The sequence below is a fragment of the Mauremys mutica genome, chromosome 3 (genome assembly GCF_020497125.1).
Source record: "Mauremys mutica isolate MM-2020 ecotype Southern chromosome 3, ASM2049712v1, whole genome shotgun sequence".
In the NCBI taxonomy this organism is placed as follows: domain Eukaryota; kingdom Metazoa; phylum Chordata; order Testudines; family Geoemydidae; genus Mauremys; species Mauremys mutica.
Genome location: NC_059074.1, coordinates 142,486,489 through 142,513,111, shown reverse-complemented (window position 1 = coordinate 142,513,111; position 26,623 = coordinate 142,486,489). Strand labels below are relative to the sequence as shown.

Here is a 26,623-nt window from a genome sequence, read left to right as displayed (position 1 = left end):
ACTCTAAATCCTCTACACCTCAATTTAGGTTGGTAAAATAGCTATCACAAATGTGACGCCCTGATATATTTAGTAAAAATGTGCTATACAAAATAAGGATTTCTAAAGTGCATAAATTGACTAATTCCATGTTTTTAAAATGCTCAGTCTGCTCCTTGATTAATGCAATAAATGAACCATCCATTTGAATGAATTCTAGGTAAAAGTTCCTGATTGTGTGTTCATACTGCCACAGAAACTTTGTGCCATTAAAGAGACATGGACTAGTCTATATACAAGTAGTCCTCAACTGATATACAGCCCACAATGTGTTACCTGGGCCACAGGGGCCGGGTGGCAGGGCAGCAGCCGCCCCGCCCCCGAACAACCCACTGCGCGGCTGCCCCGGACCTTGTAAGGCCGGGCAGTTGCCCAAACCCCACCACATGGGGTGGGCCAGCTGCCCCAGGCCTCAACCCTGCAGGGCCCGCCGGGAGCCCGGACGGACCTCTCCGCACCATGTAGCTGGGAACCTATGCACATGGCTGGCCTTTAGCACACAGCTGAGCTGGGCCATAGCTGTGTGCTAATTCGCAGGTGGAGAACCACTGCTATATACTAACACGACATAGTATTGGCTACAGCACCTCACAGAGAACAGAACTAGAGGCATAAGTAAGAGCCAAAAAGAGTTACAAAAATCCTTCAGCAGAAGTCATGGCAACTATCTTCAGCAGCAAAGGGGTAGACTATTTGTTTATTTGGGGGGGGGGGGGGGAAGAGGAGTTTTAGCTCTAGCCCAAGGATTTCATTGTTTGTTGTTGCACATTAAATTAACTACAGCGAGAATGTGAAGATTAACTACTATAATCCCTTTCCCTCCTTGTTCCATTACTATCCATTCCTGCTGCCAAACCCTGCTCTTAAGCATTGGAAGGAGCAGGGCCAGACAAAAGCTGGCCTATTTCTGAAAGAATTTTACCAACATAATGTTGACAAAGATGCCTACTAATCCTAACAATAGTTGCAGGTTAGGAATTTTACATAGTAATCAATACTCTTATGGACAGATCTTAATGCGATTAAAATCATTATCTAATCCGTTCAAGGAGGTTTAAATCACCTGTCCCATTTAAGTCACTTACGCAGAATAAATGTGGTTATATGATAACTTGGGAACAGGAATATGAATTGAAACTAGAGATCCAGCACAAACTTATATAATATTTTATACACAGTTAATGTTTAAAACCTCATTTCATTTTAAACAGTTAATTATTAGAATGTTGTAACTAAAACAAATATTTGTAAAGCAAGAAATTTAGTTAATCTTCTGCAAACAACCTTAACTCTGACCCTATATCCCAACCCCATCTTCCTGTTGCACCATTAGCAGTTCTGAAATTATTTTAATAATTCACATCACTAACAACAAGTGAATTTGTAACAATATTCTAAACACGCCTCAGTAATTGTGGCCCTACCCTACCCATCTTACATAAACTGGATCTAAAGCAGCACACATCAGAGCAGTTTCTGAAGGGCAGGGTATTAGAGCCAAGTGAGGAGCACAGATGCGGTAGATACAGAATAGAAGGGGTGAATGAAGCAGGTACGGTTCTCTAGAATGGTGGATGACAGCAAGTGCTTTTGTACCATACATAGATAAGCAGCAAGACACTTGTGTATCTTGCTCTGAATGGTCAAGTGAACTGGAGGACATTTCTTGGAACAGTATATAGAGGAATGTTGTCAGCAGTGGAAAAATAGATAAGGTTACTCCTGAGGGAACTCTGTGCCCAAAAAAAAAAAAAAAAATCTGCGCACAATATTATAAAATTCTGCAAATTTGTCAATAAATAAATGTGGCTCCAGCATGGCAGTGGGGAGCACAGGCCCCTGGCTGCACAGAGGTGGGAGATCAGCCTGCAACTTCCCTCCCCCCCCGGCCCAGGCCACAGACTTGGCGGTGAGGCTGCACCTGACTCTGACACAGCACAAGGGCTGGCCATGCACACTAGGTGTGGCCTCAGTCCGGCAGGATCCAAGTGTGGAGGGGCTTAGTGTGGAGAGATCCAGGTGTGGGGTGAGAGGGTTCTGTGTGGGGCAATTTGGGTGCAGGCGGCTCAGTGGGGGGATCTGGATGCATAGGGGCTTGTTGCAGGGGGTTCTGAGTGAGGGTGCAATGGAACTTTGCAGGGGAGGTCCAGGTGAAGGTCATTAGGGCTCAGCAGGGTCTGGGGATGTGGGGATGGGGCTAAGCAAGGGGGGTCTGGAAGTGGCCGATTCAGCAGGGGGAAGGGAGTCTAGATGCATGGGGGTTGGGTGAATGGGTGAGTAGCTCCCCATACAATGACTGATCCCCCCCACAGCTGAGGAATGATGGAGGCAGGATGTGAGAGGGGGGTGCGGAGCCAGGGGCGGTTTCTGGAGATGGGTCTGACCCAGCCCCAGGCGCTCCGTGCAGGGGAAGTACGCTCCTCCCCCACCCCCAGCCCAACTGGGACTAGCAGCTGAGCCCGGCACAGGGTAGGAGCCACCGGCCAGGTGCGTGTAGGTGGGGGGTCTGGGTACAGGGGACTCCATGGGGAGGAGGGTGTGTGGGTGGGTGGAGGGGGGAAATCCAGGTGCACAGCGGTCCAGAGGATGCGTCTGACATGGCATCGTCCTCAGGCCCGCTTCCACACAGTGATTTACCTCTCCGCCAGCTGCTTCAGGTGCCCGAAACAATGCACCCACGCTGTTGGGGAGGGGCATGTGACTGCTCTTGCGGCTTCCCTTTGCTTCCCTGTCAGAAAGTCATTTTTCTGCAAGAAAGCAAAGAAATCTGCAGCAGACATTAGTTCTGCGCACATCCAGTGGTGCATAATTCCCTCAGGAGTAAAAGGTGAGGAGTAAAGGAGTTTCTGGTGGGAAGGTACAGGTGTTGATATAAACACCCATATGGCTGTTAATTGTAGAACTGAGTTTCCTGACTTTCAAATTTTATTTCTTTATTTTAATATGAATATGATAGTCAAATATTCATCCTCTTTAAATATACATATATTTTACAATGGCACAATTTTAGCTTAGGATTTTTTTTATCTAGGAAGTTCTTTTTTTAAATATCCAACACACCGATATGTCAACATAGTTTTATTTTCATGAGCCCCTTAAACCCTTATGAATTCAGCTGTCAGAGCTTACAAATACTGCAAGCTGTGTGGGAAATAAGAGGAAGAGAGGGAGGAAATACATTCTGGCAGTGGAAGAGGAGAATGTGGAAAAAAGATGCATGGGATCTGTCAGTAACTGCGTTATACTTGCTGGAAAATGAATGGGAAAGAAAAGGAGGGTGAAGCAGGATCTCTGCTATTCCCTACTCCCCTGCAAGGCCATGACTAGCTACAGAGGCTCACCTCCTTTCCAATCTTTCTCCCCCCTTGCTTTCTAATTCCTCTACCCCCATTTTCCTTCCACATTCATGTGCCTTTCAGGGCCTCAGGTGCAACTGGCTTTTCTCTTAGGGAAACTGGAAATCAAAGAAATCCAGAATATGCCTTTAATATGCCACTGTTGGCAGTTACTGCACCCATCATTCAATAAGCATGGCTGGACATCCCAAGTTACCTTAGCGACGCATGGCTGGCAGGGATGTTTGTCACAAGAGCCAATTAGTCTGCTATTTTCCATCCTTTTCATGAGCTATGTGACTATTTTTCTCCCCAGAGCCTCTTATTGGAGCAGGATCTCATAAAACAAATGAGAAAGCTTTGTCCAGCACATGAAAACTACAAAAATAACTCCATTTGCTATATTCCCGTAGGGGGTCTCAGGGCTTCATGGACAGCAAGGTCTGCTGTTTCAGTGGTTCTACCCCTTCCTTTGCTAGTGTTCATTTCTCTTTATGATGGCTAACCAGAGAGCAACAGCTCACTGATTGCCTGAGGAAAAGAAACTACTTCACTATAAAGAAATTGACAGTGAATGAACTACAAGCATAAAGAAAAGATTTAAAAAACAGTAAAAAGGTGCATCAGGAAATGTGTTGAACCAAGCCATGTGCAGAAGCAAAGGCTACAGGATTTTCTTATTCATTAATAGATACAGAAAATGATAGCTGAGACAGTTATGACCATTTTGCCTCTATCAGATAGGTGTGCACCCCCTGCTGATAAGGTGGCTTAACAATCCTGAATTTTGAGCTGTGAACATTCCATAAATATTCATGTGTAAGAAGCTTGGACTGAAGAGCAAGGATCACATATCACTTGCTTGCCTCTGGAGAACAATTTTCTTTTTGTTATTATTTTCTTGATAAAACAGGAATAATGTTCACCGCATGGGGTACAGATAAGTATATTGAAGGCAACAACTACACACAAAAGGTATTTACCACCTTATGTACACCATCGTGAAATTATAATTCCTTAGCCATTGCAATATTTCAATTGGAAATGTTTCCACTTACCAGCAAGACTACGCACATCATTCATTAACTGTTTCTTCTTTGGCTGCATTACCACACTGCCGGTGTTCTCTGTGGTAGAACATAAATCAATCAAATGTAACAAAATGTGTTGTTTCACATTACCACTACATATATCAACAATAAAGATAATGTCCTATAATGTATAGAAAGGTTCCCACCTTTGCCTTTATGAAGTTTGGGATTTCGGTACACAAAGCGATCCAAAAATCTCATTAGTGTGAAATCCTGTAGAGGGTCACCTGCATATTGAATGTAATCACCCTGGAAGAAACAAAGCCCAAAACCGTCAAGGTCTTAATTTCAAACTACACAAGAAATGAACTCAAATTACATAAAGCTCTAGCATCAAACTTGAACACTAAACAAAAAGAATACAATATTTAACTACGTTAGAGGATATCTAATTATGTGAACCTGTAAGTTAATATATTTCTTTTCAGATTCTCAAATTCTGTGGTTTATTTTTCTTCTTAGCTCTAGGACACCTTCACCAGCTCTTGACCACTGCAACAGTTCAATGATACCTTCGTTATGGGTTTACTGCACAGACTTTGAAGTGCCTGATCAATTACAAACTTTAAAGTCCTTTAGATAAGAAGGTGCATATATCATAGTAAACAACAATCTATGCCCAGCACTAGTTAGCTATCACACAGTCAAAACAAAATCTCTGAATTACAATGTTTTTTAAAAATACACTTTTTATGTGTTCACTTCGGCACAGTATCAAACAGCATGCCATAAAAAGCATTTGTTCTGACTACATTGTCATTTTGTGAAAAGCACTCAAAACAAAAAGAACATTACTATTAGCCAAGTATTGATTTATATGAAAACTTCTCACCTCTTCTACCGTTAGTATTTATGACATGCATCTATTTGGCATCCATCACCATATTGTACGTCTTAGATTAATACAAAACCAGTTCCCACGTATTGGGAGCTAATCCTTTATAATCTCTTTATAACCACAACTTTAAAAGAAGAGAGAGACTAAGAGGACGTTGTCAGGAGACTAAGTGAGAAAAAACTGGAAAAGCTTGGAGAAGGGATCTTCGCTCTTATGCAGAATATGCAGGGGTGGCAAGTAGACAAATATGCCTAAAAAGGCCCTTTGACAAAAATCCATCTCAAAAAATAAGTCAAGATGTGAGAGCAGTTACAGTACTATGTAAATAGCTCTGTACTTTCAATTAACATAACTTTCCTTCGAGTACACAAACCTTTCAGCCTGGTTTAGTTAACTGAAAGGATTCATAATAAGAATTACAGCATTTCAATTAGGGATCTGAAGCTGAAGTTTAGAGAAGTGGGATTCTTATAGTATGAGCACACGGAAGCATCTTTTTAAAAGGAAGTGCACATTGACTTTCCAAGAAATTAAAGTAAGATTCCTCAATTTATCAATACAAACAGATAGATCATTTTGCAATCAAAATGCTATGCAAGGACTGGTAGGAAGAGGCCCCTAATCCTTGAAGTCTATATACCAGAACCAAGCAAGTTAAACATCTTGCAAATTTACACAGCCCTCTTATTCTTTGAGGAAATAGATTCCATTAAGAGATTTATATACATTTAGGCAACAAAAGAAGAGCAATGAATCCCATATGGCAGAAAAAGGCACCATGACATTTTGAAAAAAGTAAATTTATCCTCCATCTGCACCCAAATCCAAGAAAACCCAAAACTCAGTGGGATGAGACACCTACCAATCTGCATAAAGTTCATCGAACAAATCTCAGTGCAAGAAGTGGAGGATATGTTGCCAGGTCTGTGAAACCTCAACTGGCCATGCCCAATGTGTGTGGAAATGTGATCTTATGAAGAAAAAGCCATCCATATTGGCTCCTCCTAAGCATTTTCTCATTCAGGTTAAACATTTAAATCCATAAAAACACTCTTTTTGAACTTTTATTTTAACCATGTAATTCATGATGTCGCAGAGTTCCTAGCTATATTTGCAGAGTTCAAGTGCTGTTACCACCCAGAAATCAGGTAGCCCCACTACAAAGTTTAGATCTAGTAAACCACAGACTGTTGGGGCCCTAGTTAATTCCATTAAGTTTTATACTTGTGATTCACCAGTCTTTGTAATGCCAATACAAAATGAAATTTCACACTATGGAATGGTAAATTACTTACCTCTAAGATAGTTTTTGCAAAAAGAGCCACAGATGGATGAAAGTGTTCAGAAAGCTAAAAAATAAAAACATTTGTATATTTCTGCTTAAAAGATGTGTTCAATCAGAAAACAAAAGCCTCTCCCATTTGACTACTGCTACAGCAACATTATACATGATGTTTTAGCAGAATCTTGGAATGTCCCCATTGTAAGAATCTAGACTTTTGTTCAGCTACTTGCTACACAAATCATAGCCACTTTGAATTAAAGAAAGTCTGATTTGTGTTACCTGAGAACAGCTGAACAATTTATTACAAAATAAAAATTAAAGCTTGTTATAACTATGTGTACTAAAACCTTATTCAGTACAAAAAACTATGGAAATGTAAGAGCATGGAAAAGATCAGTTGCTATCATTCTAATCTCTATCTAAATGTTGCAATTCCACATACCCTGTATAATTATTGACATGACATGTAATTTTTGCAAGTTAAATATGAATAAGTGATATCCTTTTCATCCAGTATTACTCCCACCTGATTAAAATTTCACAAAATTCAGTAACTGTTAAGAGTGAGTTTGAGCAAAGATACGTCTATAGTCCATGACATTAAAGCCAAATTGTTTTCTCGCTTAACTGGGTTTTAGCATAAAAAACAATTAAACAAAATCATAAGAACATTTTACCTTTTTTAATTCCCAAAGACTTGTGCTTTCAGCACCGCAGAATAATGGATTTCGGTGCAATGGATCATAGCAACTTGAATTCTTTCCACCTGAAGCAAGCACAAAAGCTTTAAGTTCCTTCAAACAAACATGTGTACATAAACATAAGGGAACATAACTTATATTCAAAACAAATTACAGAAGAGAACTTCTATTTAAAGGTTGACTCCTTTGGATCAGACTAATTTAGAGATTTTTTAAAAGTAATGTTTGAATTTATTCTTTCATTTTTCCACTAAGAGTTCTGATCAATGTACCAGAAGATAACAGTATTGCTGAATATGACTTAGGTTTTCTAGTTAATTTACCGCCCATGTTCTGATGATGCACCCAGGAGGCTGCTGAATTTGTATCATCTTCTTTGACAGAACTTTCCATCATGCTCTTTCTTTCTGCCGCCATTTCTTTGTCTGCATCTGTGAACTTTTCCTCATCCTCTTCAGCTTCTTCCAGGTCATGAAAGTGTTCTTCTTCTTCAGACTCCTAAATAAAACATTCTTTCATGACTTGTTTCATTTCTACATAGTAGTAATAATAGGTTATGAATTCAGTTTGACAAGATTACATAATTCTGTTAAAGGTAACCTACAAAAATATAAACAAAGTGATCGTGGTGTTGTAGATATTTAAGTTATTGGGTGTTATGGAGGAATTACTGGGTGAAATACTATAACCTGCAGTATGCATCAGGTCAGATTAGACAATCATAATGGTATTTTCTGGCCTTCAAAATCTATTAATATTTCAAACAGTGGTAAGAGGGGCACTTGGCATGTCAGTGTACGTATAACTTACTTTATTCTTACCACATTACTTGAAACATAGTACCACTGACTCTTAACACCATGGGCCTAGGAAAACATCCCACTGTTAAATGTCTTCTCCCTGACCTGCTCTCTACTGGTCTTGAAAACAGTTTGGCTGCTGGAGACAAAACTCTTTCCAACACCATTATACTAAGCACTCTACATTCCACTAGTAACTAGGGCACTTTCTGTAATGGAATTAGAAAATGGATTGGCCCCTTTCGACACTAGCAGCCAGAGGAGTGAATCAGGGAAATCTGTTGATGGAAATTATGACCATCAGCAGGTCACTTTCCTAGTATAAGCAGACCCAAGGGAAATCTCTAAATATACACTACTAAGCTGGTCATGTCATAACCATCAGAGAATCCCACAGGAGCATGGGGCCAGCTTAATGCTGGGGGCACAAACGGGAGAAAAGGCAAAATAACATCACATAATAAAAACCAAGAGGACTTAGTGGCACCATTCCTCCAATCTCTAGTGCAGAAGAGAACAGATTCCATGATCCGGTAGGCTTTTGTGGTGGTTGCAAATCACCAGTCTTACAAAGTTCAGGGATTCTATTCAAAGTATACCCTTGTTTTACATCATTTTGTCAAAATATGTGCGGATCACCTTTGAAGTAATTCCATGGCAAACCGTAATTCACTGAGAACTTTAAATTATTACCCAAGTACTATGAAATATGCTTGCCTAACCTATTCTAAGATGTGGATAAAAGAATTGTGAAGGCTAAATGGTTGACACGGTGATTAAACCATGTCAGTTATTTCTTGTCAAAATATTGATGCTGGAACATTACTAAATATAATTTACAGTGCTTTACAAAATAATGACAAAATACCTGCCTTCAACAGCTTACAAGTAAAAAGCATGATCTTTTACCAACTATAGTCAATAGCAAGATTCCTACTGACTTCAAAGGAAGCAGAATTGGGCCCTAAGTTAGACAAGACAAACACTCGTCAAGGAAAAATTGTTCAGGAAATGTAAAGATGTAGAGAGATTACTGGGAAGGAGAATAAAGTAGGAAATATTCCTGGAAAAAGTAAATTTCAAGGAGGAGAGAAGGCACATGGAAGGCGATTCCAGGCACAATGAAGGGGAAAAGCTCAGTCAAGCAACAAAGGTGAAGCCAAGAGGACTGGGAGGAAGAAATATGTGCAACACAAATAAATGTTTATTTAGATAACCTTCGTGGGGGCAGGATTATTACATAACACCTAGCATAGTGAGGCCCCCTGATCCTGACTGGAACCTCTGGGCCTGGCTAGAATACAAATCTGTTCTGGTTTTTGCCACATATAAAATTGTTTGAGCATATTAAGGAAAAGACCAGATGAGAAATCAACTATTACTAGTTACTCCTAGTGAGAAGTTCATGAATACATTTAATAAAGCCAAAGGGACCAGAATCACTTGTCAAGAAAAACAGATTTGGAAAAAAACCCAAAGGTTTTAGTGTTATCAAAGCTAGTAAGCGGAGACCCAACACACTATTACAGAAGTTGTTAAAAGTCACACTATACCACATGATCCTGTAGTTGAACTCGTAATCCTGGTTTTATTTTCAGAATCTCGGACACAAGATACAGGGCTCCACAAATGAATGGTGGCATTTGTCCACAGGTGACTTGAAGTAATCTTTTCACAAAGGCCTTCACCCGCCGCAACACAACATCTGCCTTCACAGACTTGTAAACAAGATTAAGAAACATGGACTGCTTTGAACATGCTGCTAACCCTGGATCCAGCAGCTTCCTGTGGAAAACATAGATAAATAGAAGCAAATGTTACTGATAATCCCAACTATTATAGCGTTGTTACCATTAGTATTAACATTTACCTTTTAATATTACATAGTGGTATCTGAAAGAGTAGTTAGTTCTTATTCTACTGTATAGGAAAATAGTACAGTGAATACTGAATTGTTAATGATGACACCTGCTGGGACATCTATATACAATATTTAACATGAAAAACACATTTCTGAACTGTCAAGTGACAGAGAAACAACCTGTGTGTAAGAAAAGGTTGGACATGTCTCAATAGAAAGCAAAACTTCATGATCAGGTTTTAAAATGTCAAAAAGAATAGGTTAAATTGATCTATGTAATCTCCTCACACTTTCAAAGAACAGAAACAACTATTTTAAAAAGCGGAAAGAAAAGGATCAGCCCACTGGAGCACTCCACAGTCAGGCCAAACACCTGGGGCCAGTCAGAATTCCACTGTCTTATTCTTCAGGTCAGCTAGGGCTGGAAGGCGCTGCAGAAGCAGCATGTTTTGCACAAAGAGGAACAAAGGGTAATATGAGTGCCCTGGATTAATCAGTGACTTTCCTTGGCCAGTTAAGAAGTGACAGTTTTGAAGGGAATTCCTAACAGTCAGCTGCAAAAAGGATGGTTTTAAAATGCAGAGCCTCTAGCATAGTCTAACTCAGTGGCTCTCAGCCTTTCCAGACTACTGTAGCCCTTTCAGGAGTCTGATTTATCTTGCATACCCCAAGTTTCACCTCACTTAAAAACTACTAGCTTACAAAATCAGACATAAAAATACAAAAGTGTGACAACACACTATTACTGAAAAATGGCTTACTTTCTCATTGTTACCATGTAATTCTAAAATAAATCAATTGTAATATAGTATTTACTTACATTTCAGTGTATAGTATACAGAGCAGTATAAACAGGTCATTGTATGAAATTTTAGTTTGTACTGACTTCGCTAGTGCTTTTTATGTAGCCTGTTGTAACACTAGGCACATATCTAGATAAGTGAATGCACCCCGTGGAAGACCTGTGTGTACCCCCCGTTTGAGAACCAGTCCCATGGATTCTCAACCTCTTGCCCACCACAAAAGTATGGATACAAGAGTTTAGGCAAACTGTTATTAAAACAAAAATTAGACAGCTAGAATACAGGTTACAGAAGAAGGTGACTATCAAGAAGTTCCAAACTTTAAGTATGTGGTTAAAACATGCAACTGGAAAACAATGCATGACCAATGGGTTAAGTTTAAATGTTCTGTTTTGATGACCTGTGTGATTGGCATGTCATTGCCATTTCTTTACTCTTTACAATGTGCATTATAGGAGGGAGGGACTCATAGGTAAGCATTTAATAACAAACATCAGAAATTTTAGCACAGCAAGATTGGAAACTGACCAGAGAAGCCATTAATGACAAAATAAAGTGCTTCATGTGTTTCTACACCAGTATTTTTAGTTAACAGTTACCATTTCATAAAATGAAATTTCGATCATTCAGTCAGAGAATTTATCAATCACTTACTTGTACAATGCTGCGTAATATCTATCTGATACAGTCTGATGAGAGTCCATTACTTGGAAAAGCAACATCAGGGCCTGCACACTGGTGCTGAAGTTCACAAGATGTAGCACCTTAAACAAAGTGTTCATCTGCTCTTTCACTTTCTCATCACCAATCTGAGCATAAGGGTAAGCTCTGTTCACCCCAGTCAGAAGAGCACTAAGCATTTTGGATTCAACTTCTTTTTTCTTGATGCAACTCCGAAAAAAGCAAAAATATAGAGTTATCAGTTTGTTAGCCAGATCATTTTCCTCATGGCTGAGGACTATCTGATTTAAAAAACAAACTGCATAATATTGAGCTTTTGGGCTAATGTTTGATCGGTAGAGAAGCCTCTCCACTTCATTACACACTACTCCTTTCATGTTTGGATGTTTATGAAGTAAGGTCTCCAGAAGATAAGAGGCTTTGGTGGCTATTTTGTTTTGAGGATCTCCCAGTTTATTTACCAACTGCACAAGAAGAGCCTTCTCCTCCTCTGGCTTGTTACAGAGAAGCTCATAAGCAACTGCAAGGGCTCGAGCCTTAGTTGCCACCAGAGAATCATGAGTCAGTGTTTCTAATACCTGCACAAATTCTGCCACCAAGTGTTTCAGCTGATGCTCAAAGTACCATAATATCAATCGCCTGTCCCTTGAATCTCTGTTGCCACTTGAAAGCTTCTCCACTTTGTTGAAAGGGTGTTGAGAGAAAGTGTGGAGTTTACGATTGTCTGGTAACAGATCTGACAAGAGAAGCTCCTTGAAAGTATCCAAAGCCATTAAGCTCTGACGCCTGCTGCCCTTCTTTTTGATAAGGTTCACCAAGGTCTCAATAAATTGGAGAGCGTGGACAGACCCGTCTTGGATAAGAAGGGTCATGGCTGCCATTCTGTCAGCTAGCGTACCTGATGACACAACATTGTTCATCCAAGCTGAGGAGGCCCCCTTCTGAAGTTTTGTCTTACTCTTATACAGGTCTGCCTCCTGCTGATACAGTCTTTGGGCCAAGGCTTTATACTTTGATACGAACACCTGATTTTGTTGCTCAGAAGAGAATTCATTGGTGTACTCTAGATCATACCATTTGCCCCCTGGTTTGATCAGCAGTACTTGCCTAGCATGAAATTCAAACACCTCTTCTTGTTTCTCTTTCTTTACCACTGGCACTGTAGGAATGTGCTCTTCATTACGCTGAGCTGGCTTCTTCTTCCCATCTTTGCCATCATTTATCTGTGCTTTTCCTTTGTTTTCTTTTACTTGGTTTTCTTTCTTTCCTTCTAGGGAAGGGGCACTGGTTTCCTTTTTGCTGATTTTCTCTTTCTTTGCTGGCTTGTCCTTTTTTTCCTCCTCCTCTACCACCATGAATTTTTTTGCATATTTGCACACACCTAGTGACTGGATAAATTCTTCTAGTTCACCTTGCCCCAGGTCATCAATTGCTCCTTGTTTACCACCATCCACTAGGTCCTCTGTCTCATCCAGAGCAGCCAGCATGATATAATCTTGCTGCATGAAGCAAAAGCACACACACACACACACAAAATCAAATATTTATAAAAGCAAACAGCGACATTAACAGGCACCATACAAATATTGTACGGGGAGAGGGATAGCTCAATGGTTTGAGCATTGGCCTGCTAAACCCAGGGCTGTGAGTTCAATCCTTGAGGGGGCCACTTACAGATCTGGGGCAAAATTAGTACTTGGTCTGGCTAGTAAAAGCAGAGGGCTGGACTTGCTGACCTTTTGGGGTCCCTTCCAGTTCTATGACATAGGTATAGCTCCATTGCTTTTTTTTAACACAGAAGGAAAAACACTCATGGTGGGTGCCCAGGAGGCTGTGGTTTTCCCTCATGGGCCAGTTTGGGGACTGGATCAGTGACCGCACAGGCCAGGCGCGTGCCAGGGGGCCACGGGCAAGAAGAGAGGCTCTGGCTGGGAACTGCTACGGGCCCCAGAGCGGCTGCCCGCCCGCCCGGTAAGGATCAGCGCGCGGGGGAGTATCAACGGCCTGCGGGCTCCCTGCCGGCTACGCCCCCCTCCCCCCGCTCCCTCTAACGCCTCCGGCCCGCGTCAGCCCTCGCGCCGGCCGGCACCCGCCACGCGCCCGGGGGGGGGGGGGGCTGCGCCCTCTCAGGGCCCCACGTGCTCACGCGCGTGCCCGCAGCGCGCTGCCGTCCCTCCCCGACGCCTTCTCACCTTGGTGCCCCCGAGGCGCAGCACCTCCTGCAGCGTGAAGCCGGATTCGGCTCCATCCTCCTCATCAGTCTCGTCCAGCTCCCTCAGACCGGCCGGCCCCGCCATCCCCGCGCTGCTGGCCGCGGCCGCACTGTGCATGCGCTCCAGCTACTTCCGGACAGAGCCCTTGGGAGGTGGCAGGTCCGGCAAGATAGCTGGAGAATGAAAAAGGTTCCGGTGTCTGAGAAGGGAGAAAGGGGTGGCCGCGCCCCAGTCAGGGAAACCCTCGTACCTGCAAGCATCGCCTGTGCCTGGCCCGGCCTAGGACTCAGTCGCCTGCCTGTATTCGAGGTGGAGGGAACATACACAGCAGCCAGGAACTGGCAGCGTCAGGTCAGAGGTGGAAGGTCAAAGGGCACGGGTGCCGCAAACATGGCCCGGCTGCCTGCACGGCGCACTCTGCTCGCGGCTGTCCTCGGTGTCTCCTGGCAGCAGCGACTTCTCGGTCACCATGGTAACAGCCGGGCCCAGCGCCGCGCCCGGGTCCCGACAGCGCTCTGCGCCCCCCCTCCCCGGCTGCTTCTCCGCGTCCGAGTCCCTCGGGGGCGTTGGGGGAAAGGCGCCCGCGCCCCGAGCTCAGCAGGGAGCGGGTCAGGCTGGAGCTCGGACGCCGCCTGCCACCCCCCGCGCTCAGCGCGGCCCCCGGACACCGCGGGGGCGGGGTTATCCCCAGCCCCGGCGCGCGGGGCTTGTGTCTGCAGCGCTTCCTCGCTGGCATTAACGTGACCGGCCGCCGGGCCAAGTCCTCCCCCCCCCAGCTTTGCAGCTGGTCGGGGTCCCCCCTTTCCCGCACGCGTCCCAGCTAGTCACATAACGAAAACCCTTCCTGTCCGTGTGTTTTCTTCCCCTAACGCTTCTCCAGATGTCGCGGCTGCATGGAGACGCCGGTGTTTCAGTGCCGGAAGCAAAGCAGAAGACAGCAGTCGCGTTACTCCAATGCTAAAGCATCTCGTGTTCAAAATAAAGTCAACCGGCCCTATTACAGTCGCTGAATATATGCGGGAAGTCCTAACTAATCCTGTGAAGGTACGTGCACAGCACGGTGCTGCCGAATGCAGTTAGTGTGGAACAGATAACATCGCAACACATTGATGGGATAATCCTTTACCTCCGATAAACTCCCCTCTTTCAAATATCAGAGGGGTAGCCGTGTTAGTCTGGTTCTGTAGAAGCAGCAAAGAGTCCTGTGGCACCTTATAGACTAACAGACGTTTTGCAGCATGAGCTTTCGTGGGTGAATACCCACTTCTTCGGATGAATACCCACTTGCATCCGAAGAAGTGGGTATTCACCCACGAAAGCTCATGCTGCAAAATGTCTGTTAGTCTATAAGGTGCCACAGGATTCTTTGCTGCCTTTTTCAAAGCATGTTTTTGTTTCTTTTGATAGATAAACTACACCAGCTCATAATTTGGTTTGTAACCAGGCTGGTAACTTGCTAATGGTTGGCCTTGCACACACATCACATTGTTTGTGCCCACATATCACATTGTTAATTAGTAACCAACATAGCTAACGGTGGCACACAGTTGCCTTCCTATAACTGGTTTGGGGAAGCTTTATTTAGGGTGGAGATGGGAAGCAGAGGGGTGGTTTGCAGTGTAGATTCCTAAATGTGCCTGTGTAATCAGGTTGTCTGGTCCTCCTCCCAACTCTCTGGGGGTAGGACAGGACAGACATCCCAGAAGGTGCTGCCAGTGTCACTTTGTGTGCATGCTTTCCTTCAGAGGACTAATAGGATAAGATATGCTGGAATTCCATCACTGCCATCATTTGGGTCTCCTACTGAAATAGTCATAAGTGTCAGATGTTAGGAAAACTACACAAAAATTCCCTCCTTGGAAAATGCTGTGATCATTCAGTTGGGGGAGGCAGGTGAGAGATGGGAGGAGGGTTCATTAGTGAGATTTTCCTCAGTCCTGGCAAAATTTTCCTTTATAATTTGAGATGTACACCTCTCACTTGCATTGCACTGCCATCAGCAGCAGCATTATCTCTGGAAGAACCACCTGTTTCTCCTGACTAGCCCCTTAGCTATTTAATATCTTATTAGATGCGTCTCTGTTCTAGTTAGCTTGGCACCATCTCCTCTTCCACCTTGTTAATTTCAGTTATTATGGCAATGCTCAATTCTGTTGTGATGTGAAGAATGACTTCTTTAGTTGGTTGTAAAGTCTGCAAAATAATTAATTCCGAGTGCTGTACAAATCAGACTGTCCTCTCTCAAATGGAATTGACAACTTTGTAATTTTAACCCACGCTGATCAAATGATCATAGAAAGTTAAGCTGTCGTACAGAACACTGTCAGGTTCAGATTTCTAGGGACTCCTAAAAAGGGGAAGTAATAGGCTCAGTAATAAAAATCAGTTTTTAATTGTTTTAAGATTAACTCTTTTTCTTCTACAAACCCAAGTTTATTTCTTATTTTTCTTTGATGTAAAATTTGTTGTTGCATCAATCAAACTCTCGCCATTTTCCATAGGAGGAGTTTTGTGGGGTATTTTGGATTTGTTTCATTTTTTTCAGTATTAAAATGACTACATTTGTTCAGTAGACTGGAAAGTGATTTAATTTTTAAAGCTCAGGAGAATATGAAGGCTTACATATTACTGATCGGAAAATAAATGTGATATTATTCATTTATTTTTTTACTTTACTTTAGGGTTACTATATACACCATGACATGCTGGGAGAAAGAGGGGATTTTGTTACTTCACCTGAAATAAGTCAAATCTTTGGGGAGGTAATATATAAAAAAAAAAATTAAATGTTCCTTTCATCTTTAAAACATACTGTTAGAAATACAGTTTATGAACATGTGGTCATATATGTTACCAGTGCTGATAACATTTGTTGAGAAGCAAAAATAAACAGACATCTGAAAAGTGACTTTGTTGAAAGAAAAAAGCATTTGGGGCCTTCACGTGTATTATGTATAAATTATTTTCACCAAATTTGTTTGGTTCATAAACAAAAAACTATTGTAACTTCCAGGCTTGAACTCAGAACACAGCTTGACTTTTAGATCCCATGCTTTCTGACTGATGCATCATTACCAGTAATAAAGACTGTACAGGCCAAATTCTGCTTTCAGTTGCACTTATGAAAAGGTATTGTATCAGTGCTGGTTGCCTATGTGTAACTAAATTGGTATCCACAAGTGACTTGCATCTGATCGTTAGTTAACAATTATTTTGATGCACAAGCCAGACAAGAATCCAGCTCAATCTCCCAGAGCCCTGTTTTAGTTCTTCAGGGCTGACAGTAATCAGATCTGCTCCCTCTAGTGCAGGGTGGGCAAACACAGCCTGAGGGCCACATCCGGCCCTCCAGATGTTTTAATCTGGCCCTCGAGCTCCCGCCGGGGAGCAGGGTCCAGGGCTTGCCCCACTCCGTGCGGCTCCCAAAAGCAGGGGCGTGTCCCCCGTCCAGCTCCTACATGTAGGGGCAGCCAGGGGGCTCTGCATGCTGCCCCCACCCCAAGCGCTACCCCTGCAGCTCCCATTGGCTGGGAACCGTGGCCAATGGGAGCTGCAGGGGCAGTGCCTATAGACAGGGCAGCGGACAGAGCCGGAGGGGGAACATGCCGTTGCTCCTGGGAGCTGTTTGAGTAAGCACTGCCTGGAGCCTGCACCCCTGACCCCCTCCCACAACCCAGCCCCCTGCCCCAGTCCTGATCCCCTTCCCATCCTCCAAATCCATCTGTCCTAGCCCGGATTAACCTCCTGCACCCCCAACCCCTCATCCCTAGGCCTACCCCAGAGCCCGCACTCCCAGCTGGTGTCCTTCCTCCTCCCCCCCGCCCCGCACTCAAATCCCCTGCCTCAGCATGGAGCCCCCTCCCGCACCCTGAACACCTCATTTCTGGCTCCACTCCATAGCCTGCATCCCCAGCCAGAGCCATCACCCCCTCCTGCACCCCAGCCCCCAATTTCGTTAGCATTTATGGCCCTCCACACAATTTGCATACCAAGATGTGGCCCTTGGGCCAAAAAGTTTGCCCACCCGTGCTCTAGAGGTTCAGGAGTCATGTTGGCTGCTTAGTAAAAGAATGAGATTTTTACATAGCCACTTTTCAGTGCAGACCCATGCTGTAAGACTGGTAAAATAATTTAAATGTTTTGGTTTCTACAGGTGAAATGCAGGTGTATGTATCACTAATGCTATAAATCAGGGGTCGGCAGCCTTTCAGAAGTGGTGTGCTGAGTCTTCATTTATTCACTCTAATTTAAGGTTTCGCGTGCCAGTAATACATTTTAACATTTTTAAGGTCTCTTTCTATAAGTCTATAACATATAACTAAACTATTGTTGTATGTAGAGTAAATAAGGTTTTAAAAATGTTTAAGAAGCTTCATTTAAAATTAAATTAAAATGCAGAGCCCCCTGGACCAGTGGCCAGGACCTGGGCAGTGTGAGTGCCACTGAAAATCAGCTCGTGTGCTGCCTTTGGCACACGTGCCATAGGTTGCCTACCCCTGCTATAAATCCTAATAAGTTTTGTGTGTTTCTTCTCAACAGTTAATAGGAATATGGTATGTTAGTGAATGGATGGCCACTGGCAAACCTAAAACTCTCCAACTGGTGGAACTAGGCCCAGGTAGGGGCACTCTTACAGATGATATTTTGCGGGTACGTAAAAAGAATATAATATAATCTGTGTGTCTGAATTTACTAGTTTGGGGTTCTCTTTGGCTCACACAGCTAACATATTCAAACCTGAAATCCGAAATGAAATTCCATAATGTGTTGGAACTTCCTTATCTACTGAATGCATTTTGGTTACTAGACTGCAACACTGGATTTTACCTAAGCATATCTATCTGTATTCCTGTTATTTTAGTGAGGAAACTGGGGGGGCTCAGAAGTGAGAAGAGAACACTGGATATTAGAAGCACAATTGTGCAGATCCATCACTAATCCACTGTAATATACAATTACATTGAGGAAGAGGGTAAGAGTATCCCATTAGAATACACTTATAGAAAAGTTACCCAGGGTCGTAAGCAGTTTATATGAATGTTGCTGATTGTAATTAGGAGGCCCTAATGTGAGCTACAGAAACAAGACAGTATTACAGGCTTGAATCTCAAAGGTGCTCAGCATCCTGAACTCCTATTTACTCCAGTGGGAATGGCAGAGGCTTGTCACTTCCTGGGATATCAGACCCTTTCTGATGTAATGCCCGTTCTCAATTATTCATTAATAAGTACTAATCAAATTACCAACCAAAAGGAAGGTTGTTATTGGAATTCAGTACACCAGGGAAAATATTGAGAGCTCCCACTCCTTCATTCACAAACAAAAGTCAAATGTAATAATGATTGTGGAGTGTATAATATACATTGTTCTCATGTGTCCTACTTTGGAAAAATCCAAGATTGCTGGTGAACCAGTGCACTCCAAAAGCAAAATTTGTTGTAGGTGTCAGAGAAGTTGCTTCTTTATGCCAGACTCCTGTTACTCTCAATAAGCTTTCATTCATTCCCACTTCTTCTTGAGGATGTGGGTCTGCATTTCCATCCTCTAGTTCAGCAGTTCTCAAACTGTGGGTCGGGAGCCTATTTTAATGGGATCGCCAAGGCTAGCTTAGACTTCCTGGACCCAAAGCCAAAACCCGAGCCCCACTGCCCAGGGCCAAAACCAAAGCCCGAGGATTTCAACCCTGGGTGGCTGGGGTCAGGTTACAGTCCCCCTGCCTGGGGCTGAAGCCCCGGGGGCTTTGCCCCCTCCCTGTCCCCCCCCCCATCGGTTAAGGGTTTGACTTTGGCCCTGTCACCTAGGGCGGTGGGGCTCGGGAGGGCTCAGGCTTTGGCCCCCCTCCTGGGGTTGTGTAGTAATCTTTGTTGTCAGAAAGGGGTCACGGTGCAGTGAAGTTTGAGAACCCCTGCTCTAGTTGGGTTGTTTTGTAGAACCATAGGGCTTGGTTCTGCTTCTTTTGAAGTCAATGGTAAAGTTCCCCTGACTTCAATGGGAGCAAAATTGGAAACCCCTTTTATTGTAAAAGAACCCTGCAGTTATGGGGTGGGAGGGAGAGAGTTGTTTTTTTTTAAATGATCTCTCAGCCTGGATTGATTGTTTGTTGGGGGGTGGGGGGAGAGTTACCTTTTCACGTTGGACTGTGCTTTTTGATTTTTCCCATGTGGCCACATTGATACCATTATTTAATATGAACTATGGGATAAAGACATGCAGCTTTCTGTTGCTGCTGACTAGTGACCTGAACCAAGGGTAATACTCACATAAGTAAGGGTGACAGGATCAGGCCTTCGATGAGCTAGCTGAGTATTCTCCTCTCCAGAGACCAAGGATGAAATTCTGGTCCCACTGAAGTCAGTGAGTCCAGGATTTAACCCCAGATATGCTCCCTTCACATTTTTCAGTCTCCAACAGTACAAGCAGTTAAAATCAACTCCTCACCCAAGTTTACAGTACTGCAGCACACAACTGCCTCTATCAGAATTCCTCTTTCTGTATTTACAGGTCTTTAACCAGCTTGGCTCTTTACTCAATAAATGTGACATTTCTATTCATCTGGTAGAGGTGAGCCCCAAACTAAGTGAGATCCAAGCGTTGACGCTGACAGGAGGGAAGATACAACCAGAGCTTGATGTTACTTCCCCTGTCTACATGAAAGGCATTAGCAAGGCTGGAATTCCAATCTTCTGGTACCGAGAGCTGCAAGATGTACCACAAGGTAGTTTTAATTGTAACGATGGCTTTCTTCACTCATTTGTAACCTTTTTATAACTGATAACTTCTCTGCAGTGTGGTTATGGATAGAAAAGTAATTCTGTATGAAATAACCCCTACTTCTTTTGTGAGCCTGAACAAGATTTGGGCCCAGATTTTCTTAAGTGGCCACTGATTCTGACGTCCTCCATTCGTGGGTGCCCATCTTAACACCCTTTGTGCCTGTTCTTCAGATTTGGTGAATGCATGCAGGTCCCATTGACTTCATCTGCACTTCCTGGATACCAACAGGACTTCTGAAAATCAGGCTCAAGCTGGCAACCCAAAACAGAGGCATCCAAAGATACTGGCCACTTTTAAAAAGTTGGTCCTTAATGTATCTGTGCCTCAGTTAGATAAAATGGGAATAATAATAATTACATCTCTCCTAGCGATGTTGACTAGCTGAATTCATTACTGTTTATAAAGTACATTTTGATTCCCAAATGGAAGGTGTTGTTAGAAGTACAAAGTACTATTGTTAACAACTTATGTTGAAACACTGATGGCCTTTTCACACTTTTTTTTTTTTTAAACAGGTACCAGCTTTTATTTAGCACATGAATTTTTTGATGCCTTGCCAATACATAAATTTCAGGTACATCTAGAAGCCCATTGTGTGTGACTTTCTGTTTAAGAGATGTGTGGTACACCTCTACCTCGATATAACGCTGTCCTAGGGAGCCAAAAAATCTTACCGCGTTATAGGTGAAACTGTGTTATATTGAACTTGCTTTGATCCACCGGAGTGCGCAGCCCCACCCCCTGGAGCACTGCTTTACTGTGTTATAGCCAAATTTGTATTATATCGAGGTAGCGGTGTATATGGAAGAATAAAACTCATTACCAAGCCAGACTGGGGCTTGTTTCCTAACCCCACCACTTACAGAAATATATATTAAATTGTAACTGAAGAAAAATTAGGATTGAAAAGATACTATGTTGTATGTATGTTTTATTGAAAAAATAAAAAAAGACTTTTAAGGTTTTAGGAGAAACTTAAATCTTTCCAGATTCTTATGGGAATAGGTTGCTTAGCTAACTTGAATAAAATTCTGGAGCTGGGTGTTTTATATGAATTTGGCAATAACATGCCAACTCTTAAACTTACTCCTCCATGGATGTACTTAAGCCTGCATTTATTGACCTTCAGAGCATTCTACCAGACCAATTTCCCAGGTTTTCCCTAAAGGCAGTTGGCTGGGGGTTCTGGTCCAATGTACATTTGATATTGTAATAAAAATGTACAAGCATCTCTGTGTTTTGATAAATCTTTAGTTAAATCTAATAGATACACAGGCTAATGAGTTCTGATGGGCTACAGTTTGGAACATCAAATATTTGTGGTTTATTAAATAGAGAACAGAAAAAGGATGGCGTGAAGTGTTGATTGATATAGATCCAGAAGCTCCTGACCAACTGCGGTTTGTTCTGGCACCATCTGCCACGCCTGCTACAGAAAACTTCATACAGGTACGATTATGTCTACCTGAATTACATCAGATTAGCACTGCCCTACTCTTTCAAGCATCCTGTTATTATTGGCTCTTCAGTTATTTCTGTGATTTCCAGAACATCTTCATCTGAGAATCTACTTCATACTGCATCATCGGGTGAGTTTGTTAGCCTCAGATAAATCACTGCACAGTTTTAAGTTTTATTGTTTCAGGAAAAATGTTGAGCTTTGCTCCTCATGAATAATAAGTAGGAGCATTTAATAGTTACAAACCCTTCCCATCAACCTACCGCTCCTTTTCCAAATGGAATGCTGGCTGTGACGGTGCTTGCAAAAAGACGGTTTGTTCATGTGAACATTTAAGCTGGTACGTCTTTGTGAAGTTAGTAGCAATAACTCTACTGCATTGTGTTGTTTGGGTTTCATTACAGTAGCTCTTGGGCCCCCTTCTGTGAAGTGCCCTAGACAGTTCCTGCCCTAGAGAGCTTACGCTATCAGGTCCTGATCCTGACAAGTCTTGGAGGTGCTTAACTTTATGCACTCTGAGTGGGGTTCAATGGGACTACACGTAGGGCATAAAGTTAAACACATGCACCAGTCTTTGCGGAGCTGGGGCCTAAATAGACAAAGTATCAGTTTACAGATGGGGATCTGAGGCAGAGGGACACAAAATGCTAAACAGGAAATCTTTGGCAGAGCCAGCACTTTGAAACCAGACTTTGAGGCCCAGGCTAGCATGTTACCCCCAAAACCATCCCTCCCTGTCACTGGCTCTGATTCAGCAAAGCTCTTAAGCATGTTGGTGGTACCTGTCGGTACATATTAATCCTGTAAGGCCTCCTTTGAATATTAATTTCATTTACATGTTAACTATTCTCTCAATCTTTACGGTACTGAGTGTGTATTTGGATATTAAGTCTAGAGTGTTTGGTCCATAACCTGTGAGTGACCCATATTCAGCAATTTCTTATGATTGACCATTAGACTATAATCCATCCTGGCCCCTCCAAGGCTGTGGGAAAATAGATGTCCAGGAAAGAGAGCCCCTTAAATTACCAAAAGTGTCTACAGAATATAAGAAGGATTGCTTTATTGATAGGAGCAACTGTTATTGCAGATGCTTTCTGCAATGATGAAACGGGGGTCAATTAAAAGATGTTTTTGGCAATGGCTGGTTGTCCTAGCTGCTAGAAATAATGACCAGATAAGAATTCTGTTTTTGCTTATCAATCTTGTAACAAGGATACAATAAATGAAATTCCTTAAGTAATGAAATAAATGAAAACCTTAACATATAGCAAAATCAATCACGGGGAAATTATTTTTCCATACACAAAATGGGTTTCTTTGTCTCACACCCTATGAAAAATAGAGGGCTTGAAAAATAGGTTAGAGAATGCAAAACTACTCGTATCCCACCAGTTTCAGAAGGGAGAAAGAGGCAGAGGCCAGCTCTTTACTTTACGCCAAGGGTGATAATGTATCTCTTCGTTCTGTATTATGTACTGCATAGTGCTGTAGTAATCTGATTAATAAATAATCTGATTAAATTCCATTTTATCCTGTTATTTGACAGTCTTGAATCATTAAATTCAGAGGTGCAACAGTATGCTTCAGTGTTCTGCTGAAATGGGGTTAGATATGCCCATTACAATATTTAAGTGATAACTGCATTTTTCTAAACTAAGGTCAGCTTTTAAAAACAAAGCTACATTTTCTGAGTGAAGCAAAACTTTCAACTTAAAACTACTTACAAAAATATTTTTGGATTAAGACCATAAGGTGAGACATTTCATCTGAGGAGGTCCTTTTGAGAGAGAGAGAGAGAGAGCGCGCTGAAGTAGTATTTTCAACCTCCAATTAGAACAGCTAGTATTCATTTTCATAGGAGAATTTTCCTCGTAACACTCTGGGGTGGGTAGATGGGGAAGTTGAATAGTACAGTGGTTTTTTTCCACTGCTTCTCTATCACCACAATACACTTCCCATATAAATTATTAACTGAAGAAAGTATTGGCCAAAACCAGCTCAAGAAACTGCTCGGGTAACCTAGAGCAGATGAATATGGGGTATGACCCATGTATGACACAACAATCTGAAAACAGGTACAAGACAGAGGAACTAAAAGATTTTTTTTTTTTCTCCAAATCAGCTCGTTACTTTTTGTGTGCTGATTTATGCATTTAATCCTTACATCCTGCATTAGAGTAAAGAAGTAAGAGATCACGTGGAAGTATGTCCTGATGCTGGCATCCTCATTCAGAGACTTGCCTGTCGTATTCAAGAGGATGGGGGAGCTGCACTGATTGCTGATTATGGTCACAATGGAAATAAGACTGACACTTTCAGGGTAAGTTTGATTAGTTAAAATGCTCAGTTATCTTTCACTCCTTACTGCATAAGTAGATCCATGACTATAGAAAGTAGCCAAAGTTCTGAAAGAGATTCGCCCAAGGAAGACCTATGACTAAAAGCTATTAACCTCCTTACTATGAAGCAGTCAGAGAAACTACTTTTGAGTGAAGGGCTGTTTACACAAGTAGAAGTTGCAGAATTGGGCTCTAAATAAATGAGGGGCTTCCCCCAAAAGGGAAGGGATGGGTGAGGTGGGCCCTTGATTCTATCGTCAGTGAGTTTTTGTTTATGCAATTGGAGAAAGTAAACTTTAAACACACAGTTTGCCTGTCAGGTCTTATTCCTTCTGGTAAATTTGGCCTAAAGACAGACTGCCACCTACATGTGCACTGGCTTAAGTTATCTTGTAACTTCATTTTTCAGAGTTTCCGCAGTCATGAACTTCATGATGCATTAATAGCTCCAGGTACAGCAGACCTGACAGCAGATGTTGACTTCAGCTATCTCCGAACCATGACACAGGGAAGAGTAGCCACCTTGGGACCGCTAAAGCAACATGAATTCTTAAAGAATATGGGCATTGATGTCCGGCTGCAGGTAGGGTCTAGTGATTGCATGTAGACGCTATTACTAATGCACACACACCTCATAATGGCATAGAGAGTACACTTCTAAAATTTGTGGACGATACCAAGCTGGGAGGGGTTGCAAGTGCTTTGGAGGATAGGATTGGATTAAAAATAATCTGGACAAACGCAAAGTACTCCACTTAGGAAGGAACAATCAAAATGGGAAATGACTGTCTAGGAAGGAGGATTGTGGAAAGGGATCTGGGGGTTGTGGAAGCAGGGAAAGAATTAACAAGGATTTGAAGGGAATTTTAATGCATGTCAGTTAGTTAGCATAGTGGATCACAAGCTAAATATGAGTCAAGAGTGTAACACTGTTGCAAAACAAAGCAAACATCATTCTGGATGTATTAGCAGGAGTATTGTAAGCAAGACAAGAGAAGTAATTCTTCCACTCTACTCTGTGCTGATTAGGCCTCAACTGGAGTCTTGTGTCCAGTTCTGGGCACCACATTTCAGGAAAGATGTCAACACATTGGAGAAAGTCCAGAGAAGGGCAACAAAAATGATTAAAGGTTTAGAGAACATGACCTATGAGGGACGATTGAAAACATTGGATTTGTTTAGTCTGGAGAAGAGAAGACTGAAGGGACATAAGTTTTCAAGTACATAAAAGGTTGTTACAAGGAGGAAGGAGAAAAATTGTTGTTCTTAACCTCTGAGGATAGGACAAGAAGCAATGGGCTTAAATTGCAGTAAGGACGGTTTGGGTTGGACATTAGGAAAAACTTCCTAATGGTCAAAGTGGTTAAGCACTGGAATAAATTGCCTAGGGAGGTTGTGGGATCTCCATCATTGGGGATTTTTAAGAGCAGGTTGGACAAACACCGGTCAGGGATGGTCTAGATCAGGGGTTGGCAACCTTTCAGAAGTGCTGTGCCGAGTCTTCATTTATTCACTCTAATTTAAGGTTTTGCGTGCCAGTAACATTTTAACATTTTTAGAAGGTCTCTTTCTATAAGTCTGTAATATAGAACTAAACTATTGTTGTATGTAGCGTAAATAAGGTTTTTAAAATGGTTAAGAAGCTTCATTTAAAATTAAATTAAAATGCAGAGCCCCCCTGACTGGTGGCCAGAACCCGGGCAGTGTGAGTGCCACAGAAAATCAGCCTTCAGCACCCATGCCATAGGTTGCCTATCCCTGGTCTAGATAATACTTAGCCCTGCTGTGAGTGCAGGGGACTGGACTAGATGACCTCTCAAGGTCTCAAGCATATGATTCTATGCTTCTGCTACAATAAGCATTCATTAAAAGTCGGTTTTATGTAAAAACCTTCTTGTTTCTATATACTGTCACTTGGTTGAAGTTTTATTAAAATTTAATTTTTAATTATGATCTTCAATCATTGGTGTTTTATATTTTATATTCCATTCAGTATAAGGCCCCATTTGGATCTCACCAGTTATACACAGATTCTGGTTTCCTGATTTTCCTAGTGTAGAAGGGTTATTTGTGGGAGAGGAGGAACAAGAGTAAAGGCATAATGAACATTGTTTCTTTCAGGTGCTATTGCAAAATTCAAGTGACAAAGCAATGCACAAACACTTGCTTCAAGGCTATGATATGTTAATGAATCCTAAGAAAATGGGGGACCGCTTTCATTTTTTTGCCCTGCTGCCTCATCAGAGATTTGCACATTCTGATCAGAAAGTGAATCTACGACACTCAAAAGCTCTTTCCGCCACTGTTGCTGGATTTGGTGAACTTGTCTGGAAGTAAAGCCAAAGATTAGACACTGTATAATTGATGGGAGCCTGCCAGCAGCTATTAAAGTCACAGTAAA

General features: G+C 42.3%; 2 protein-coding genes across 5 annotated transcripts in view; one reads left to right on the top strand and one right to left on the bottom strand.

Moving 5' to 3' along the window:
- CEBPZ (CCAAT enhancer binding protein zeta) overlaps positions 1-13,885 on the bottom strand; it is a 25,482-nt gene extending 11,597 nt beyond the window's left edge. The window contains exons 1-8 of one of the 2 annotated variants that reach the window (XM_045009311.1): positions 13,627-13,885; positions 11,408-12,933; positions 9,643-9,874; positions 7,613-7,787; positions 7,266-7,354; positions 6,599-6,652; positions 4,612-4,714; positions 4,433-4,501 (exon numbers count right to left, since the gene is read on the bottom strand). In XM_045009311.1, the coding sequence (XP_044865246.1) occupies positions 4,433-4,501; positions 4,612-4,714; positions 6,599-6,652; positions 7,266-7,354; positions 7,613-7,787; positions 9,643-9,874; positions 11,408-12,933; positions 13,627-13,764 (2,386 nt within the window). In that variant the 5' untranslated portion in view covers positions 13,765-13,885. Of the gene's footprint in view, positions 1-4,432; positions 4,502-4,611; positions 4,715-6,598; positions 6,653-7,265; positions 7,355-7,612; positions 7,788-9,642; positions 9,875-11,407; positions 12,934-13,170; positions 13,415-13,626 lie in introns of those variants that run through there. The other variant, XM_045009312.1, reaches the window with a different exon arrangement.
- On the top strand, positions 13,874-26,623 carry NDUFAF7 (NADH:ubiquinone oxidoreductase complex assembly factor 7). 3 transcript variants are annotated; one of them, XM_045009320.1, is made up of 10 exons: positions 13,874-13,998; positions 14,528-14,691; positions 16,329-16,409; positions 18,187-18,297; positions 20,149-20,362; positions 20,937-20,995; positions 21,757-21,870; positions 24,060-24,203; positions 24,632-24,805; positions 26,344-26,623. In XM_045009320.1, exons 2-10 carry the CDS (start codon positions 14,602-14,604, stop codon positions 26,557-26,559), a joined length of 1,203 nt encoding a protein of 400 aa, XP_044865255.1. In that variant the 5' UTR covers positions 13,874-13,998; positions 14,528-14,601; the 3' UTR covers positions 26,560-26,623. The 3 variants fall into 3 exon arrangements, with proteins under 3 accessions (XP_044865255.1, XP_044865254.1, XP_044865253.1); XM_045009319.1 differs by having other exon boundaries at positions 13,989-14,119; positions 18,187-18,265; positions 20,207-20,362; XM_045009318.1 differs by having other exon boundaries at positions 13,989-14,119.